Below are 18,535 nucleotides of genomic sequence, written 5' to 3' on the forward strand. Positions count from 1 at the left end.
TAGTTTGTTCTTTTGATATTGAGCTGCATGAGCTGCTTGTATATTTTGGAGATTAATCTTTTGTCAGTTGCTGCGTTTGCAAATATTTTCTTCCATTCTGAGAGTTGTTTCTGTTATATAAAGCAAGGGTCTGCAAACTATGGCTTCTGAGTGCCACCTGTTTTTGAAAACAATGTACTCTGGGAACACAGCCATACCCACCCATTTATGTGTCATTAATGGCTGCTTTATGGCAGAGTTGAGTAGTTGAGTCAGAGACCATATGGCTCACAAAGCCATGAATAGTTACTATCCCATCTTTTACAGAAAAGTTAGCCAACTTTTGTTATATAAACTAGAACCTTATTTTTTTGGTGAAAAACTTAAAAAAATCAGAAATGTAAAGTTCAGTGAAGCATAATTTATTTCCAGATTGAAAATAATTCTTAATTGCTTTAAGAAACTTCAACCACATACCTAGGGCTTTTGACAATTGTGATAAAGTCTATACTAAGTAATATCAAGAGCATTATTTTACTGGTCAAAAAAAGTAAAAAACAACGCATATTCTCTTGGGGGAAAATAAGCAGGCTTTCAAGTATGCTTCTTAAGAAGTGGGAAAAGATAGCCTAAACTCTAGGGTTATAAATGATCTAATAATTAATTTAGCTCAGTTTTCTAACATATTGTCAGTCATCATTTCAAGTTCATCTTTGCAAATTATAAATTACTACAAACACACAATGTATACTTGTCATCATGTTACTATGTTTAGTCCAGGGTCACTTACCTAAAGTTCTAAAGGGTCCCATTACAGTTATAATCTGGGTGAACTGAGCAAGAAGGGAAAATTTCCTTCTTTAGCCCATTTATTTATGATCCAACTCATACTCATGCTAATGGCTTCTTCCATCTTCCTACAGACATTCTGTAGAGCTTCTAGATCACTATATAAGGTGATTTGCTTTAGCTTGGAATTCACCAGTAAGTGTTACCCATTCCCAGTGTCCAGGAATCACATCATTGCTGACAGACTGTGCAGTCTTGAAACAATGGGACACTGTATACTGTCTTCACTAAGAAGCTAGAATGGTTGTCCCTGATATTGGAACTTGTGGTGCACTTGGCCAAACTCATGACCAACTATGTCCCAAGACTTTAACCTAAGACTTTGCTCAGTGTCCACTTGTCTAACTCGTAGTCATCTGGAAGAAGAAGCTCCTGGGTGGTACCAGGTTATGATACCTCCTGGGTTGGCACAGAGGTAAAATGCATCTTGTTACACAGTTTACAGTATTGTGAGGAAGATGGACATGATTTCAATTATAGTACTGCATGCCTTTGCAAATATTTAGTATAATAAAACTGTGAAATCTAAATATTATCAAGTGTGGTGACATTTTTCTTAATTTTAAACTGCTTGAGTAATGCCTCTGATAAGAGTGACCAGGAAAACTCTAATTTTTAGTTCTTTAGCTTAGGCAACATTGCTTCCTTGGTTTTTTCATCTTCTTCTGGAGATTCTGTATTTCTTCATGAAGTCGTCTGTTCTCTTCTTGGAATCCTTCCTGTAGTAGTCGGCGCTGTTCCTAAAAATGTACAAATGGAGACTGAATAACGTGTCACATTAAGTAAATCTCTAACTTCTATCTAGTTTCCACATTCATAGATTTTTAAAAAAATATTTAATTTCTTCTTGAAATTTTCTCTACCATTAATTTCATTATACTTTCTCTTGGTCCTTCTAGCTCTGATTACTTTTTCTGAGTCTCCTTGAGTCAAGAAGGATTTTGGGCTTAAATCTCCCAATATGTTGGTGAACCTAATTACCAGTATTAATTTTTTTTGTCCCATTAATTGTACATAATCTTTGTCGGCAATCTTAATGAAATGTTTGGCTTCAGATCTTATCTATGCATTGTGATTTTTTTATGTACACACACACAACACAGAAATAAGTGAAGAATTTGCAAAATCTGATACAGTGTCTGAATCTTAGATCAGGAAATTTGATCTAAGCTTCCACAACTTGGTGGCAGGGGGGCAAAGTGCAGGTAAGGGAATCAGGGCCCCAGACAGACCATACTGGCTTTCTGCACATAATTCCCAGCTCAAAACATACTAGCAGCAGGACAAAGAAAACAGGTAGGAGTGATAGACTGACACAATGGTGTGAGAGTTGAGTCCTTCTGCTTATGAAGGTTCTCTTAGAGCTAAAATCTGTGACAGAAGAAAAATGCGTGGATTCCTCTAACTGGTGAAGACTGTTCAGATATCTTCCCAAGCATTGTAGCCCTATAAAAATTATTTAGTCTTGTCTGAACCTCTGTTTCGTCTCCTAAGTAATATGGACATAGCAGCTCTTGCTTCGTATAGTACTAAGCAAGAGATATGGATAAGACTTTTTTATAATATCTAGCAGATAATAGCTACCATGATTGGCAGATATAGTGGTAATAGACTGGGTGTGACATAACTGCAAATAAAACCTTTTAACAACCAGACATTGTAGGGGCCAGTTCAGGCTGGTAGATAGGGATTGAAAAGTACAAGTGGGCAAGCAAGGTCTTTCTTCTGGGCTTCATGTTCTCACTGCCATGCCAAGTTTGTGAACAGGGAGTGTGGAGAGAAAACAGAATAACAGGAACCTCAAGGTGATACAATTAAATACCTGAAGTTTGAGAGAGAGAGTTCTCTCTTGCTCTTCCAGCAACTGGGCCCTATCCCTCTCCATCTTCTCAGTCAGTTGTTTCACATGTTCCTGATAACTCTTTTCTTTCTGTTCCATCATCTGCTGATTCTTTATTTGCATTTCCTCCAGCATTTTTGCTGCAGCTTGTGCAGATTCAGCTTTCACACGTTCCACTGTCAGGAGGAAAAGGAAAAAGAAAAATGAATGTGGGTGACCATGTTGCTTCTTTCTTCCATGTACACTTAACCTGTCACTGTTGCTACTGACTGTGTATGCCCTACTCAAAAATGTCTTTAGCGAGTAAGAGGCATCTTTTCTCATCTTGCTATAGTTTAAGGATCCTAGGCTCACCCAGCCAAATTAATTAGAACTTTTAAGCGCTTTCAAGGCTGTCTAGTCTCTTGACTCGCTCCTCACCTTCAATCAACCTGTCCTTCTCTGAGAGAGTCTGGTCTGTCTGTAGAATTGCAGCAGTCACAGACTCCTTGGACTTCAAGTATTCCTGAAGAATTTCTTCAGCCTAGGACCCAGAAAAGAATGGGGTTGGTAATAGGAAATAGCTGTAAGCACTTATTCCTGTTTGCCCACCATCTTGCCCTCTAGGAATTGCTCCTCTTGGTCTTGGCATGCCTGGTGGTCAAGATTCCCTGTCACTGGGGTGAGCACATGCTCCAGGCTGGCCAAGCATGACAGCTTCCTGAGCATAATCTTTATAAGAGATTGATATAGATATAAATAGTGATTCTCTGTTCTTTTAGACTGAGGGCTCTAATTTTGGAGCTGTTGGCACTGTGGTCTCATATGGGGTGAACTTGTTGGAGAATGAAGCCATCATTGAGAAAGCAGATCAGAAAAAGGGATGGAGGGAGAATGGGAGGGAGGGAAGTGTGAGGTTGAGGGGAGGAACATGCAGAGAGATAAATGATGACATTATTTGAAATTTTGGATACATCTGATAATCCAATTTGTAACTCAGTTGTTAATTGAGTGCACTCTTTTGGATGAGCACATAGGATATATCTGGTATAACAGGCTCCCTGTATGTGTTTATTAAATGAGAGCATGAATGCTGTCGGTCCTGTAATTGCGCATCTGTGTGCAATACGCTTGGTCATGTTGTTTCAAGGAACACGTCAGCAACTTCCCAGAATCAATTTTGGTTACCTGTATTCCCTTCCTGGGCTCCTGAAGATACTTTTTCTTCAGCTCTTGTATCTTTTCAATGAAGAGGCGATAGCCTCCTGGTTTAGAATAAATCCCCTCTTTCACACCTTCTTCTAGAGGACTGAAAATATCCTTAAGTAAAGCTGAGCAACGATCTGATGATGCTTTACGATTCTTTTTACAAAAGTCATCTCGCTTTTCGTCTAGCTGGGCCTTTAATGTTAAAAATAGGAAGTAAAAAGAATAGTGAAAAGATGTTAACTTGACCTCAGAATTTCTGGAAAGTCCTCTCAAAAAAATAAAAATATAAAAGGTCTGTGACCCCCTAGAAGAACTTACAGGCACTCAGCAACACCATATCCTTCCTGCTGATCCTGACTTTCTACAAAGGTCCCTTTCACCATGGAGGTGACCTTCAGAGCAGAGATTACTAGCTATATACTACACCTTTGGAGATAAACTCCTGCTTTTCAAACTGGACCAGTGATTGCATATGCAATAAATGTGGCTCAACATAAGCCTGCTCATGATAACTAAGGCTAAAATTTTCTTTGTTTTTGGCCAAAATATCCAATCAGCCTGATAACAATGAGCAGGTAATTTGATTAGAAGCTCTGATTGTTACTTATATGTATGTAATGAAATTATAGGGAAGAATATTAGTTTATTCATGAAAGAAAAAAGTTTCAATGCACCATAATAAAGTATATCATAGGGCTTGCCTGGTGGCACAGTGGTTGAGAGTCCGCCTGCCGATGCAGGGGACACGGGTTCGTGCCCCAGTGCGGGAAGATCCCACATTCCACGGAGCAGCTGGGCCCGTGAGCCATGGCTGCTGAGCCTGCGCGTCCGAAGCCTGAGCTCCACAATGGGGGAGGCTGCAAGAGTGAGAGGCCCGCGTACCGCAAAAAAAAGGAAAAAGGATATCATAATAAAATTGGTTCCTCTTATGATAATAACAAATAGTGTTTGTCACCATTTAAAAGTCTAGTAAAAATTGCTTTTCTCAAAATAAGCACCCATTTCATTTTCTAGTAGTACTTTACTTTCCAAGAGCCTAATCTGTATAAACTTAAGAAAAAAATTACCGCTAATTCCTTTTGAAATAAATGGTCTATATCTTTCCAGGACATCCTCATGAAGACTTCAATGGCCTCCTTCTCAATAGTCCTGTGCAGGTCCAGCAGCTCCTGGAGGGTTTCCGTGGGCAGCTGCAGCTTCTGATCCATCTGCTGGTCATAGTGGGCAATGGCCTTTTTCACTGCAGCTGTGTTCTCGATCTCAGACAAGGCCAGGACTGCATTCTCCATGCAGGGCAGATCCCCACTATTGATGGCACTGACATAGGTCTGCACCAGGGTTTCTAGACCTACAAATAGAGAACAAATGACGATGTTTATTGTAGGAGGAGTGAGGAAACTTTCTATTCTGTGCAATTCTTATGATGTCTATTACCAACCATTTGCCTTACAGCATCAATGTCCTCAGTATCACCTGAAAACTGGCTAAAAATGCAGACTCTCAGCCTCTGCCCCAGTTCAACTGACTTAGACCCTCGTCTTTGGCAAGATCCTCAGGTGGTACATATGCACGTCAAAGGTTGAGAACCTCTGTTCTAGATAGCCTAGGCCTGTGTTTATTGAGTACATTTACTTCACCCCCAAGCATTGTTAGGACAGAAACCATATCTCTCTCATTTATGTCTGTATCATCAGCCCTGGTAGGTCCATGGGAAACATTCGATTAATATTTGTGGAACAAATCAAAAGGAGTCCTGCATTTTGTTTATTCTAGCAGAGCATTGTCCAGAAGAACTTTCTGTGATGATGGAAGTATTCTATATGTGCTGTCCAGTGTGGTAGCCACTACACATGTGTAGTGTGAGCCCTTGAGACACAGCTGTGTGATCAGAATGTTAAATTTCTTTAATTTTAATTAGTTTACATTAAAATTTAGATAGCTGCACTTATCTAGTGACAACCATATTGCACAGGGAAGGTCCAGTTTACTAGGACAGTTTTAAGCTTTTAGAGCTATTTTCCTTTAGCCTTTTCTATCTTTCCTCACCTAAGAATTGTGACTAATAAAACCTGTTAGAAGTGTTGGTGCCATCTAGAATTTAACACAATAATAGCAGTAGATGTGCATTTTTCAAAGCGGAAGCTAGGTGGATGTTATTACACCATCTTTTCGTCTTAACCGTGAGAGTAAAGACTGGGAAGAGGACTCACGAGGTCCATTGACCTTGATGCCTCCTGAAAGGGTTTTAGTTTTGGAATTTCTAAAGATGTAGGAACAGAAGACTGCAGCTTGTTGCACAAATTCGGGGTCCAGCTTATCATCACACAGTTCCTCAAGCTGGCCCAGTTTCTTCCTATCAGTGGGCCGATCGAAGATAAAGCATTTCTTCTTTGGGAAGAACTTCCGGATACAGAGTCGAGGCAGATTAAAATTTTTATCTTTTTGACTGGTACCTGGAAGAAGATAAAAAGAATTTGCCTAATATAGGGGCTTGCAAACTTTTTCTGTAAAGGGCCAAACAGTAAATATTTTAGGCTTTGCAAGCCAGATGGTCTCTTTTCCAAGTACTCAATTCTACTACTGTAAGCATGAAAGCAGCCATAGACAGTCTATAAATGAATGGGCATAGCATGATTCCAATAAAACCTTATTTACAAAATCAGCTGGCAGGCTGGATTGGACATTATTTGCCTGTGAGCCATCCTTTGCCAACCCCTAGACTAGTGCATGGTTCATGCTTTTATTTATTTTCTTCAAATAAATTACCTATTCTACTCCATATTCTTTGGTTAATTACAGCACCACAAGCCCTAAGCAAGGATATAATGTAAGTCTAATCACAGCACAGGGAAAGGTGAAAGAAATGAAACCTGTTCTTAAAACAGGGAGAAAATCAAATCAAATCTATTCATTCAGATAATAAACAAGTGCTAATTCTTAGTAATCTCCCCCTGAGAAGAAATAGAAACTATAAATATAAGAAAACTGTTGATAGAAAACTAAAGAACGATAGTTTTTTAGTGTTTTGTCATCCCATTTACCAATTCTAAGTTCCCTTTACCTTTCTTAAGCTTGAGTGAATTCTCCAGGTACTCGTCTGCTGTGATGGATTGTCCATCTGCCTCCAAGTCTAGGGAGAAATCCCTCAGTGTCCATACAAAGTCTGGAAAGAAGCTCACAAAGTCAGCTGAATCCTCAACCCCATCCACATCAGGTGAAGCTTTTGCCCTGATTCTATCTGTGAGCTCCGTCACATAGCTGAGCAGCAAATTAAGGAAAACTGGCATAAAAGGACAGCGCCTGCCACCCTATATTAGTTACATATACAAAACCCTTGTTTCGCCTTTGTTCTTAACCCAAGTATCAATTCTTCAGTAGGTATTGATAGGTAGGATTTTCCCCCTGCCCTTGAATTATTTTTTATGTTTCTCTTTTTGTGCTTGGTTCACAAGGACTCACAGTTAGGCAGCTGTTTTTATTAATACTGGTCTCCCCTCTGACTCTGACTCTGATGCTGGTTTGAACCCAAAATAGATACTGAAGTTGGTCCATGGCCTGCTGGTTGATGGTTCCCATACTATTGTACACAAAAGTGCTGCTCAGGAGTATTGCTAGGGCAAATATCCAGGAGTCATTCTGGTTGTCACCCTGGAAATCAGAGTACATTTGGACCAGGATTATTTTTCATTCTCATGGCACTTTTCAGATCAGCAGTAGTAAAAGGATGCTCATTTAATTAGAGTTTTTTTTAGACTAACGCCCTATACGAGGAAACCAAATCCAAGCAAAAATGATAGTTAGTAGGACTTGAACTTTGAATAGTTTTCTGATTAGTGTTTTTGGTTTACCCTGATTCTCACTAGACCCTCTTATAATCATTGGTAGATAATTGCAAACAAATAGTCATTGCTTGTGGGCATTCTAAGGCCTTAAATATAATTTAAATGTAAACTTTTCTCTTTATTTTTACAGAACAATTGTCTTAATATAAGGGTAATAATACATGTATCTATCTCACTGAGCAATTGTTGTGCATCTAACACTTTCCATTACTTATCTTTTAAGTATTCAAAACAATACTATGAGGCAAATGTAGATCTATTACATCTGTTTTACAGATAAGAAAGCTGAGGTTAGAAGAGATCAAATAATTTGCTAAGATCATTGAATTACTGACAGACTTTAAATTTAAAGCCAAGGGTATGGGACTTCAGAACCTAAATCCTTAACTAAAGTTCTTTGCAGGATAACATTCATTATGTTGAATTTATTTGTATTCCCTTTATGCATCTGGGTTAACTGGCTTAGCTTACAGCCTTTTAATAATTAGAATAGTGTCGACTGACCAGTATGCTCTTCTTCTAGGATTCTGCCTTATGAATATTTTCCTGACCCCTCATTGCTAAACTGGGTCTCATGGCATGTAAACAGAAATGAAAAAACGTGGTTAAGTGCAAGTTCTTATTTAAAGAAAAATTAAATAGGGTAGAGAATATTCAGACATGAGGGACTTAGTCCAAATTTGAATCCTCAGTCCTTACCTTCTCCACATCCCCCAGGCCCTCAGTATCAAGCAGAACTAGAGTACGTTCTGGCTTCTTGGGATGAGGCACACACCACATCCAGATGCCCTTCGTGTGAGACTGCACCGTGGAGCCCAGAGAAAAACCTGCAGGGGGGCATGGGGTTAAGAAAGGGTGGAGTTTTAATAGCAGAAGGATCTTGAAATTGAGATAATAGTTAACAACATCAAGGTTTAAAGAGACCAATGAAAACATAATCAATATTGATCTTAATTGCAACCAGAAAAAGAGAGAAATTAGAACATTCAGTACAAACTGAAATATTTATTTTACCTTAAAGATCAGTATAAGCTTGATGTTAATCCACATACATTTTAGTAAATGTTTTATTGTTTATTATTATCTGTATTAATTTTCTTTATTACTACCTGACTCCTTCCAGAAAGGCATATTTATACTTTAAAGAGAAAATTAAGGCAAAGTGGTAAGGAAGTGTTGACTCTTATCGTCCAGCACAGAGTAAATAAGAAACCCATCACTGTATTGAAAGTTAGCTTTCAATATTCCTCCCAGGTCTCTAACTTCCTCTCCTCACATCACTGTTCTGCACGCTGTGTGTGTGGTTGGCAGAAGGGACTCGGCTGGGCTTTGCTGGTGCCACTCACCCTTGTTCTCCCCAGCCAGCTTGTTCATCAGGTAGGATTTACCGGTGCGGTAGAGGCCCACGATAGCCACCACCACAACGGGCTGCTGAATGGCAGACAGGATCTTCAGAGCTTTCGGATTAACCAACAGTCGCCCATTAGTGTTCTCGATGAGGCACTCTGGGCCTGACATGTGGGTCTCTGAGGCCATGTTCCCTTGTCTGCAGGGGAAGAGATGGGATGAATTAGAATTTCTGGTCTAAGCAGATCAAGAGCTTTCACAAGGTTATTTTGCATTCAGAAGGAGGAATCATAAAATCCCCCAATATGACCTAGTTTTGTGTCAACAGTGACATAGATGAGGGAAAGACATTTTAGAAAGTTACGGAAGTATTATCAAAGTAGTCCATTAAAAAAATATTGGTATGACAGTGATTTATCAACATTCAACCACCCTCATGAACAAAATCTTGTATTTAGTTTACCATGGAAAACTTTTATTTTGGACTTTCATTTAAAAATTTATACTAGACATTAAATGTAAAATAGAATAAGATTCAGAGAGATTCGTTGTACATCCTGGCTATGTGTGAGAAATACAATATTTATTTATTTATTCACTAATTCTTACTATGAATAAAGAATTTCATGAATAAATGTTCATCACTTGATATATGTCTCTGAACAATTTCCAGTGATTTGAAATGTGTTTTTTCTCACTAGTTAGCCTTATTTTTACTGGGATAAGGGTCCACAGAACTTCTCACACTGCTATTCTAGAAGTGGAACTTACTTTAGCAAATTTTATAAAAATATGTGACCTTGTGAAACACATGGCTAGGGACCCTTCCAAAACCTTGGTATGGGCTTGTGGGAGCAAGGGGCTCTGAAACTTAAAATTTATTAGCTTCAAAATAAATTAGCCTCAAACTAAGTGGGGGTAAAGTGCACATCTGCGAATACTGCATGTTGCTAAAAATCGTATTTGTACGTGTGTGTGTGTGTGTGTGTGTGTGTGTGTGTAAGGGAACAAAAGGTAATGAAATAAATATTAAAAGATCAGGAGACAGATCAGGAGAACTAAAGAAGAAAGTTGTTGAAAGAAAATATCTATATTTCCAGCCATGCACTTCCAAGTTTTATGTTTTCTTCTTTTTTTCCATTTTGTAGAGGAGAAGTAGAAACAGGAAGAGGAGTAGGGGTAAAGAGGAGGGGATGGGGATGGAAAAGGGGAGGGGAAGCTGAAAAGAAGAGAGAGGTGTCAGACAAGGTAGTTGATGAATAAGCTAATGCCAAGCCAAGGAATTCAGAGGAAGAGTTTGCAAAAGGCAAGATCAAAACTTCTTGAGAGCACAGAGAGGGCAAAGTAAACAAAGATGCTGCCTTCAGTGCTGCACCACAGTAGATTCTTTAAAGAGGAAGCTTTTTAGTAAAGTAGTGGGGCTGAATTCTGCTCCTAAGGGGTAAGGAGTGAGTTGACACAAGAAATTGGATCTAGTGAACTTGTGCTATTTCTAAAAGAAGAAGTCCACTTTGAAACAAAGTTCAAATGTAGGACTGAAGAGTATGGTATTTTCATGAATCTACACCTTTCATTTTGGGTTTCAGGTTTTGTTTTTTTTTGTCTTTAACAGTGTCATGTAGCTGTTTCCACTGCATCTCATTTACTATTCTTTCCTTCTCATGAAAATAACCTATTTGTTGCCTTTTCAGTTTCTTAGCTGCAGTCACATCAGTATTGAACAAGTTGTATCAAAGACAATGGTAATTTTGGGGCTTCCCTGGTGGTGCAGTGGTTGAGAGTCGGCCTGCCGATGCAGAGCACATGGGTTCGTGCCCCGGTCCGGGAAGATCCCACATGCCGCAGAGGGGCTGGGCCCGTGAGCCATGGCCGCTGAGCCTGCGTGTCCGGAGCCTGTGCTCCGCAACAGGAGAGGCCACAACAGTGAGAGGCCCGCGTACCACAAAAAAAAAAAAAAAAAAAAAAAGACAATGGTAATTTAATTGTGTCCCCAGTCAACACAGACAACATCAGCAAAGAGAAAAACAATACTAATGCATTTCAAGATCTTAGTGTAGCTCCATGTCCCTGGTGCCTAATTCTACACAAGCACAGTAATGACCCAGGGATGTGCTGCCACCTGGTAACACCAGGATTTCATCTGACCTCGTGCCCCACATTAGGCTCAGCTGAAACCTATTTTCATGCTGGTCATTTTTTAGAAAACTAACTAACCCTTAAAAATCCCTTCCCATCCCTGCACTAATCTTAACATGGGCTCCTTTTCCCAGAGCAAGGCTGCTTTAGCACTGGAGACAGAGCTGCTTTGAGGAAAAAGTAGAGTTCTTACCTGTTTTCTTCTCAGTTTAGGTGGAGTGGTTCTGTAACTTCTCTGTCTCTCACTAGATGGTTAGACTTTTATTTCACTCACCCAATGTCATGGGACTTGCCTGATTTCCTGTAGAGACCAGACAGAAGTGCAACCTCTGGAAAAGATTTACAGTAATATGAAACTGAAAGCACTGAAAACAGAACAATGACTCAATAACCATAAAAGGAATTTTTGGAAGCTATCCTCTTTGGAGGGAACACGGGTTTGACACTACTTCTCAACTAGAGCCTTCACATTAATTTTTTTTGAAAGACATCTTAGAAACAATTTGGTGTTTAAAAAAGTGTCTATTAGATACTTAAATGTAATGGAATGTATCCTGGGATTGGGGGTCAGTTTGGGAAACCTAGAATGAGGAAGCATATTTTTAGTTTTAATTTCTTTAAATAATGGACACACTTACAGTGGACCTGGCTCCTCATTTGTGCATGCTGTAAGTGAGGAAAAGGACACACATTCGTGAACACGCAGCCCCTGGAACTTAATACCCAGTGCACAGGCTGGAAGGGGCTCCATGTGTTGCACATGTGTTCCAGGCTCAGTGCTGTCCGTTCTACATGCGTTAAATAATTGATATCTCATAACAAACATTTCCCCACCATTTTATAGAAACTGAGGCACAGAAAGATTTAATGTCTTGTCCCAAATCACAGCATTGTAAATAATCTGAACCGAATCATTCTTGATTCCAAACCCTCTTGTTAAGCCACTTCATTATACTGACTTTCCATGTTTGCTCAGTGAATAGCAGAAGTAACAGTTTTATTTCTTGATTGCTTTCGAAGAGCTACACATGTTACATGTCTAATTCAATCCTGACTACAGTCATGCAAAATAAGCGGTATTGTCTCCATCTTGCAGGAGGCTTGAGGGAGGGTAAAATAATATGCCTGTTCAGATTCATTAAGCAAGTTATAGAGGTAGGATGCAAAGTTGAAACTCTGTTTACCCTTAAACTATGTTTTTTCTCCGCCTGAACAATGTTTCTGAAGGAAGGAATAGGGAAGTGAGGAGAAAGGGAGATATCTATAAGTTTCTCTCCTGATCTCATAGTATAAGTGCATTTCTCCACACCTGGAAGCCAGTGTCTGAAATTTAACAAATAAAGTACACTCCTTTCTTTCCCTCTTTGCCATTATCTTTTTTAAAGTGTCTCTGAGTAAGTAGCACTTTAACTTGCTTTGAAAAATGTGATTTATCTGGGTCTTTCAGTTGCTGGAACACACCTAGTTTCTTCCTTTCTTAGCGGTCTATGTACAGCAATTTTCTGCATCTGGAACTTTCTTACCCCTGATCTTGGCAAGATTGGTTCCTTCTTATTCTACTGGTCTCGGCTAAATGGCATCTTCTCACTGAGGTCTTCCATGTAAGTTAATCTCCAACCCATCACCTTTTTTTTTTTCTTCTTCTTCTTCTTTTTGCGGTACGCGGGCCTCTCACTGTTGTGGCCTCTCCCGTTGCGGAGCACAGGCTCCAGACACGCAGGCTCAGCGGCCATGGCTCACGGGCCCAGCCACTCCACGGCATGTGGGATCTTCCCGGACCGGGGCACGAACCCGTGTCCCCTGCATCGGGAGGCGGACTCCCAACCACTGCATCACCAGGGAAGCCCCTTGCTTTTTTTTTTTTTTACTTTTCCCTATGACTACCTGAAATTCAACTTCATAAAAACAGGGACCTCATGTGTTCACAGGTGTGTGTCTCCAGCAATTAAAACAGAGTTTGGAAGAGAGTATAAGCTCAATGGATATTATGTGTGACTAAATATAAAATGGCTCCAAATATGAAGGTTACCCCACATTTTTCCAATTTGAAGTGTAGAAGAAATAGTAAAATGCCTAAGTAAAGTATTTTGTCAATTTAGTTATACTTTTAAAATTATATATTTTATGTATATATAATATTGATATGTTGGTTTTTTCTTACATTTTGTAAAATAACTTTTAAATTGAAATATAGTTGACATACAATATTATATTAGTGTCAGGTGTACTACATAATAATTTGACATGTGCATACATTATGAAATGATCACCACAATAAGTCTGTAACCACCTGTCCTCATACAAAGTTATTAAAATATCACTGACCATATTCCTTATGCTGTATATTACATCCCTGTGGTTTATGCATTGTATAACTAGAGGTATGTACCTCTTAATCCCCTTCACCCTTTTGCCCACCATGGCTCTGTATTTGCAAAAGTGGACTGAAACACTCTGGTGCTGTAGCCTTATTAACTATACTAACATTCTGATAGGTCATTTTATAAATTAAAAGTCTCTGGCTCTCCTCTACTTTTTCTCATGAGAAGGGGTTTTCTTATGTCAATTAAGGTTTTCTTATGTCAATTAAGGCCAACTTGCAACTATTTTATTGAACACATGCCAGTGGAAAGCAAAAGCAAAAATAAACTTAGTTTCTCAGAAATTGACTAGGTGTTAGGAAGCCAGCTCCTTCCTGATTGTCACAGGAAAGAGAAACTGACTCCTAGATACTATTTTTAGTTAATTGCTTTCATTTTGGAGTATGGATTGTTGCTTTATTTATTTAAAACTCTTTTTTAGTCTTTCAGTATTATTGTGCAGTTTTCTACATTTCAGTTCAAATTGTTATGTATATTCTTACATTATTATGTTTCCTTTTTAATTGTGGTTAAAAAACAACATAAATTTTACCATTCTCTTTTAAGTGTACAGATTAACTATACTTGCATGTTAATTATATTCCATCATTATGGAACAAATCTCCAGAGCTTCTTCATCCTGCAAAACTGAAACTCTAGACCCATCGAACAACTCCCCCTTAACCTTTCACCCTAGCCCTTGACAACCACCATTCTACTTTATGTTTCTGTGAGTTTGACTACCTTACATACCTCATATAAGTGGAATCAGAAGGTACTGATCTTTTTCTAACTGGGTTATTTTTTTAAAATAACGTCTTCATACTTAACCCATGTTGTAGTATGTGACAAGATTTTCCTTTTCTAAGGCTAACATTTTTTAAAATTTTAATTAATTTATTTTTTATACAGCAGGTTTTTACTAGTTATCTGTTTTATACATATTAGTGTATATATGTCAATCCCAATCTCCCAACTCATCCCACACCCTCTCTTTCTCCCCTTGGTGTCCATACGTTTGTCCTCTACATCTGTGTCTCTATTTCTGCCTTGCAAACTGTTTCATCTGTACCATTTTTCTAGATTCCACATATATGTGTTAATATACGATAATTATTTTTCTCTTTTTGACTTACTTCACTCTGTATGACAGACTGTAAGTCCATCCACATCTCTAAAAATGACCCAAGTTCGTTCCTTTATATGGCTAGTATTCCATTATATACATTTGCCACATCTTCTTTATCCATTCATCTGTAGATGGGCATTTAGGTTCCTTCCATGACCTGGCTATTGTAAATAGTGCTGCAGTGAACATTGGGGTGCATGTGTCTTTTTGAATTATGGTTTTCTCTGGGTATATGCCCAGTAGCGGGATTGCTGGGTCATATGGTAATTCTATTTTTAGTTTTTTAAGGAAGCTCCATACTGTTCTCCATAGTGGCTCTATCAATTTACATTCCCACAAACAGTGCAAGAGGGTTCCCTTTTCTCCAAACCATCTCCAGCATTTGTTGTTTGTAAATTTTCTGATGATGACCATTCTAACTGGTGTGAGGTGATACCTCATTGTAGTTTTGATGTGGATTTCTCTAATGATGAGTGATGGTGAGCATCCTTTCACGTGTTTGTTGGCAATCTGTATATCTTCTTTGCAGAAATGTCTATTTAGGTCTTCCGCCCATTTTTGAATTGGGTTGTTTGTTTTTTTGATATTGAGCTAAATGACATGCTTATATATGTTGGAGATGAATCCTTTGTCAGTTGTTTCCTTTGCAAATATTTTCTACCATTTGAAGTTTGTCTTTTAGTGTTGTTTACGGTTTCCTTTGCTGTGCAAAATCTTTTAAGTTTCAATCGGTCCCATTTGTTTATTTTTGTTTTCATTTCCATTTCTCTAGGAGGTCAGTCAAAAAGGATCTTGCTGTGATGTATGTCATAGAGTGTTGTGCCTATGTTTTCCTCTAAGAGTTTTATAGTGTCTGACCTTATATTTAGGTCTTTAATCCATTTTGAGTTTATTTTTTTGTATGGTGTTAGGAAGTCTTCTAATTTCATTCTTTTACATGTAGCTGTCCAGTATTCTCAGCACAACTTGTTGAAGAGACCATCTTTTCTCCATTGAACATCCTTGCCTCCTTTGTCAAACATAAGTTGACCATATGTGCGTGGGTTTAACTCTAGGCTTTATATCCTGTTCCAATTATCTATATGTCAGTTTTTGTGTCAGTACCATACTGTCTTGATTACTGTAGCTTTGTAGTATAGTCTGAAGTCAGGGACCCTGATTCCACCAGCTCCGTTTTTCTTTCCCAAGATTGATTTGGCTATTTGGGTCTTTTGTGTTTCCATACAAATTGCGAAATTTTTTGTACTAGTTCTGTGAAAAGTGCCATTGGTAGTTTGATAGGGATTGCATTGAATCTGTAGATTTTGGAGGGTAGTATAGTCATTTTCACAATGTTGAATCTTCCAATCCAAGAACATGGTATATCTCTCCTTCTGTTTGTATCATCTTTAATTTATTTCATCAGTGTCTTATAGTTTTCTGCATACAGGTCTTTTGTCTCCTTAGGTAGGTTTAATCTTAGGTATTTTATTATTTTTGTTGCAATGGTAAACGGGAGTGTTTCCTTAATTTCTCTTTCTCATTGTTAATGTATAGGAATGCAAGAGATTTCTGTGCATTAATTTTGCATCCTGCTACTTTACCAAATTCATTGATAAGCTCTAGTAGTTTTTTGGCAACATCTATAGGATTCTCTACGTATAGTATCATGTCATCTGCAAACAGTGACAGTTTTATTTCTTTTCCAATTTGGTTTCCTTTTATTTCTTTTTCTTTTCTGATTGCTGTGGCTAAAACTTCCAAAACTATGTTGAATAATAGTGGTGAGAGTGGGCACCCTTGCCTTGTTTCTGATCTTAGAGGAAATGCTTTCAGTTTCTCACCATTGAGAATGATGTTGGCTGTGGGTTTGTCATATAGGGCCTTTATTATGTTCGGGTAGGTTTGCTCTATGCCTGCTTTCTGGAGAGTTTTTATGAAAAATGGGTGTTGAATTTTGTCAAAAGCTTTTTCTGCATCTATTGAGATTATCATATGGTTTTATGCTTCAATTTGTTAATATGTTGCATCACATTGATTGATTTGTGTATATTGAAGAATCCTTGCATTCCTGGGATAAACCCCAACTGATCATGGTCCTTTTAATGTGTTTTTGTATTCTGTTTGCTAGTCTTTGGTTGAGGATTTTTGCATCTATCTTCATTAGTGATACTGGTCTGTAATTTTCTTTTTTTTGTGACATCTTTGTCTGGTTTTGGTATCAGGTGATGGTGGTCTCATAGAATGAGTTTGGGAGTGTTTCTCTCTCTGTTATATTTTGGAAGATTTTGAGAAGGAAACGTGTTAGCTCTTCTCTAAATGTTTGATAGAATTCTCCAGTGTAGACACCTGATCCTGGGCTTTTGTTTGTTGGGAGATTTTTAGTCACAATTTCAATTTCAGTACTTGTGATTGGTCTGTTCATATTTTCTATTTCTTCCTGGTTCAGTCTTAGAAGGTTGTACTTTTCTAAGAATTTGTCCATTTCTTCCAGGCTGTCCATTTTATTGGCATAGAGTTGCTTGTAGTAGTCTCTCATGATCCTTTGTATTTCTGCAGTGTCAGTTGTTATTTCTCCTTTTTCATTTCTAAATCTGTTGATTTGAGTCTTCTCCCTTTTATCACTGAGGAGTCTGGCTAATGGTTTATCAATTCTGTTTATTTTCTCAGAGAACAATCATTGCTATTATTTCCTTCATTTCTTTCTGATCTGATTTCTTTCCTTCAGCTAACGTTGAGGGTTTTTTGTTCTTCTTTCTCTAATTGCTTAAGAGGTAAGGTTAGGTTGTTTATTTGGAACTTTCTTGTTTTTGAGGTAGGACTGTATGACTATAAACTTCCCTCTTAGAACTGTTTCTGCTGCATCCCATAGGTTTTGGATTGTCGTGTTTTCACTGTCATTTGTTTCTAGGTATTTTTTTTATTCCCTCTTTGATTTCTTCAGTGATCTCTTGGTTATTTAGTAGCGTATTGTTTAGCCTCCATTTTTTAAAATTTTTTTTACAGTTTTTCCTGTAATTAATATCTAGTCTCTTCGGTTTGTGGTCAAAAGGACACTTGATGTAATTTCGATTTTCTTAAATTTACCAAGGCTTTATTTGTGACCCAAGATATGATTTACCCTGGAGAATGTTCCATGGGCACTTGAGAAGAAAGTTTATTTTGTTGTTTTTGGATGGAATGCCCTATAAATATCAATTAAGTCCATCTTGTCTAATGTTCCATTTAAAGCTTGTGTTTCCTTATTTATTTTCATTTCGGATGATCTGTCCATTGGTGGAAGTGAGGTGTCAAAGTCCCCTACTATTACTGTGTTATTGTTGATTTCCCCTTTATGGCTGTTAGCATTTGCCTTATGTATTGAGGTGCTCCTATGTTGGGTGCATAAATATTTACAATTGTTATATCTTCTTCTTGGATTGATCCCTTGATCATTATGTAGTGTCCTTCTTTGTCTCTTGTAATAGTCTTTATTTTAAAGTCTATTTTGTCTGATATGAGAATTGCTACTCCAGCTTTCCTCTGATTTCCATTTGCATGGAATATCTTTTTCCATCCCCTCATTTTCAGTCTGTATGTGTCCCTGGGTCTGAAGTGGGTCTCTTGTAAACAGCATATTTACTGATCTTGGTTTTGTATCCATTCAGTGAGTCTGTGTCTTTTGGTTGGAGCATTTAATCCATTTACATTTAAGGTAACTATCTATATGTATGTTCCTATTACCATTTTCTTAATTGTTTTGGATTTGTTATTGTTGGTCTTTTCCTTCTTTTGTGTTTCCTGCCTAGAGAAGTTCCTTTAGCATTTGTTGTAAAGCTGGTTTGGTGGTGCTGAACTCTCTCAGCTTTTTCTTGTCTGTAAAGGTTTTAATTTCTCCATCAAATCT

The 18,535-nt window shown here is 38.1% G+C and overlaps 1 protein-coding gene across 4 annotated transcripts; it reads right to left on the reverse strand.

Annotated features, from left to right (window-relative positions):
* Positions 1-380: 380 nt before the first annotated feature.
* On the reverse strand, positions 381-11,505 carry LOC116764638 (guanylate-binding protein 1-like). 4 transcript variants are annotated; one of them, XM_032653418.1, is made up of 12 exons: positions 11,375-11,498; positions 9,045-9,244; positions 8,398-8,525; positions 7,395-7,504; positions 6,918-7,114; positions 6,067-6,309; positions 4,924-5,204; positions 4,558-4,713; positions 3,836-4,048; positions 3,089-3,191; positions 2,651-2,844; positions 381-1,568 (listed from the first exon to the last, which is right to left on the reverse strand). In XM_032653418.1, exons 2-12 carry the CDS (start codon positions 9,232-9,234, stop codon positions 1,452-1,454), a joined length of 1,932 nt encoding a protein of 643 aa, XP_032509309.1. In that variant the 5' UTR covers positions 9,235-9,244; positions 11,375-11,498; the 3' UTR covers positions 381-1,451. The 4 variants fall into 4 exon arrangements, with proteins under 4 accessions (XP_032509309.1, XP_032509315.1, XP_032509300.1 ...); XM_032653409.1 differs by lacking the exon at positions 11,375-11,498 and adding an exon at positions 10,805-10,860 and having other exon boundaries at positions 1,429-1,568; XM_032653424.1 differs by lacking the exon at positions 4,558-4,713 and having other exon boundaries at positions 388-1,568; positions 11,375-11,505.
* Between the last annotated feature and the right edge of the window lie 7,030 nt (positions 11,506-18,535).

This window comes from Phocoena sinus, chromosome 1 (assembly GCF_008692025.1).
Source record: "Phocoena sinus isolate mPhoSin1 chromosome 1, mPhoSin1.pri, whole genome shotgun sequence".
NCBI lineage: Eukaryota > Metazoa > Chordata > Mammalia > Artiodactyla > Phocoenidae > Phocoena > Phocoena sinus.